The sequence below is a fragment of the Corvus brachyrhynchos genome, unplaced genomic scaffold (assembly GCF_000691975.1).
Source record: "Corvus brachyrhynchos isolate BGI_N302 unplaced genomic scaffold, ASM69197v1 scaffold30, whole genome shotgun sequence".
Classification (NCBI taxonomy): Eukaryota; Metazoa; Chordata; class Aves; order Passeriformes; family Corvidae; genus Corvus; species Corvus brachyrhynchos.
The window spans coordinates 486,736-488,453 of NW_008235742.1; the positions used below are offsets into that span (position 1 = coordinate 486,736).

Here is a 1,718-nt window from a genome sequence, read left to right on the forward strand (position 1 = left end):
GAGGGCTCCATCCGCGCCTGCCTCGACAGCATCCCCGGGCGCCACGTCGACATCCTGGGTGAGCCCCGGGATTCCCTTCCCGCCGTGACCCCCGAGCTGGGACCCTCCATGATGGGGACTCCTGTACTGGGGGCTGTGTAGCCAAGCTTGTCTCGTGCTGGAGACCATTTGTGCATCCAGCGCTGGGACCCTCCGTGCCAGGGACACCTCATGACCCTGACCCCATGCACCAGGGGCTGTCCATGCCAGGGACCCCCTGCGCCAGGGCACCCTCTGTGCTGGGACATTCCCTGCACCAGGAACCCTCCAAATTCTGGACATCCCATTCTGGGAACCCTCTGAGCACTGGGGACCCCCTGTGCCAGGGGCTTCTCATACACAAGGGACCCTGTGACCCCACACACCAGTGACCCTCTATGCCAGGGACACCCTGCACCAGGGAGCCTCCACACCCAGGATATCCCATGCTGAGGATACTCCAAGCACCAGGGACCCCCCAGGCCCAGGGTGCGGGATCCCCCTGCCCAGGGCATGCCCCACTGATGCCCCGTGCCCACAGTCAGCAACGCCGGGGTGGGCATGGCGGGACCCCTGGAGTGCCAAAGCCTGACAGCCATGCAGAGCCTTATGGACACCAACTTCTTCGGCCTCGTCCGCCTGGTCAAGGAGGTGCTGCCCGACATGAAGCGGCGCCGCGGGGGTCACATCGTCGTCATCAGCAGCATCATGGGCCTGCAGGGTAGGGGAGAAGGGGGTGTCCCGGGGGGTCCAGCCCCCACCCAGCCCTGACCAGGACTCCCCAACCATCCAGGCATCGTCTTCAACGACATCTACTCAGCCTCCAAGTTTGCGGTGGAGGGTTTCTGCGAGAGCCTGGTGGTGCAGGCGCTGCGCTTCAACGTGGCGTGAGTGAGGGGGTGGGTGGCCGTGCAGCCCCCGGGGCCAGGGGTTCTGGAGGTGCCCACTGCCCCATCCCTGGGCAGGATCAGCCTGGTGGAGCCGGGGCCGGTGATGACGGAATTCGAGACGAAGTTGTATGAGGAAGCTGAACGCGCCGACTACTCACGGACCGACCCCGAGACGGCCGAAATCTTCACCAAGCTCTACCTGAGGAGCTCCAAGGATGTGTTCACCAGCATTGGCCAGACCCCCGAGGACATCGCAGAGGTGACAGGCGGGCAGGGGGCCCCAGTGGGCTGGGGGTGCCCTGCTGGGCTGGGCTGGGCAGAGGTGTCAATTAGCCCTAACAAGGAACAGCGATGCCCAGCCAGCAGTGGGGCAGTTCACTCACAGACAGCTCCATCCTGATGGGGCTGAGCCCGGCTGGGAATGGGAATAGCAATGGTGATGGGATGGGAATGTGGATGGGATGGGAATAGGATGGGGAGGAACCAAGGATGGAGATGGGATGGATAAAGATAGGGATAGAATGGGAAGGAGTTGGGGATGGGATAGGAATGGTGGTGGAGTGAGGTGGGATGGATTAGAGACAGGGATAGGACGGGAAGGGCTTGGGGATGGGGAGAGGAAGTGAATGAGAAGGAGCTGGGATAGGAATGGGGAGAGGAGGACAATGGGAAGGGAGGGGTTGAGAATGTGAATGAGGATGGGGGTGCAGATGGGGATGGGATGCAGACAGGGTTGAAAAGGGATAGGGGTGGGATGTGAAAAGTGGAGGGCTGGGGCGGGGCTGTGGGGACAGGAAGGGGACAGTCCCA

The 1,718-nt window shown here is 62.9% G+C and overlaps 1 protein-coding gene across 1 annotated transcript in view; it reads left to right on the forward strand.

The window, feature by feature from the left end:
* The window catches only part of LOC103624067 (retinol dehydrogenase 8-like), a 5,245-nt gene that overhangs the window by 488 nt on the left and 3,039 nt on the right, over positions 1-1,718 (forward strand). Inside the window, exons 2-5 of the mRNA XM_017745248.1 lie at positions 4-58; positions 560-739; positions 812-905; positions 984-1,167. Coding sequence (XP_017600737.1) covers positions 4-58; positions 560-739; positions 812-905; positions 984-1,167 — 513 coding nt within the window. The remainder of the gene's footprint in view (positions 1-3; positions 59-559; positions 740-811; positions 906-983; positions 1,168-1,718) is intronic.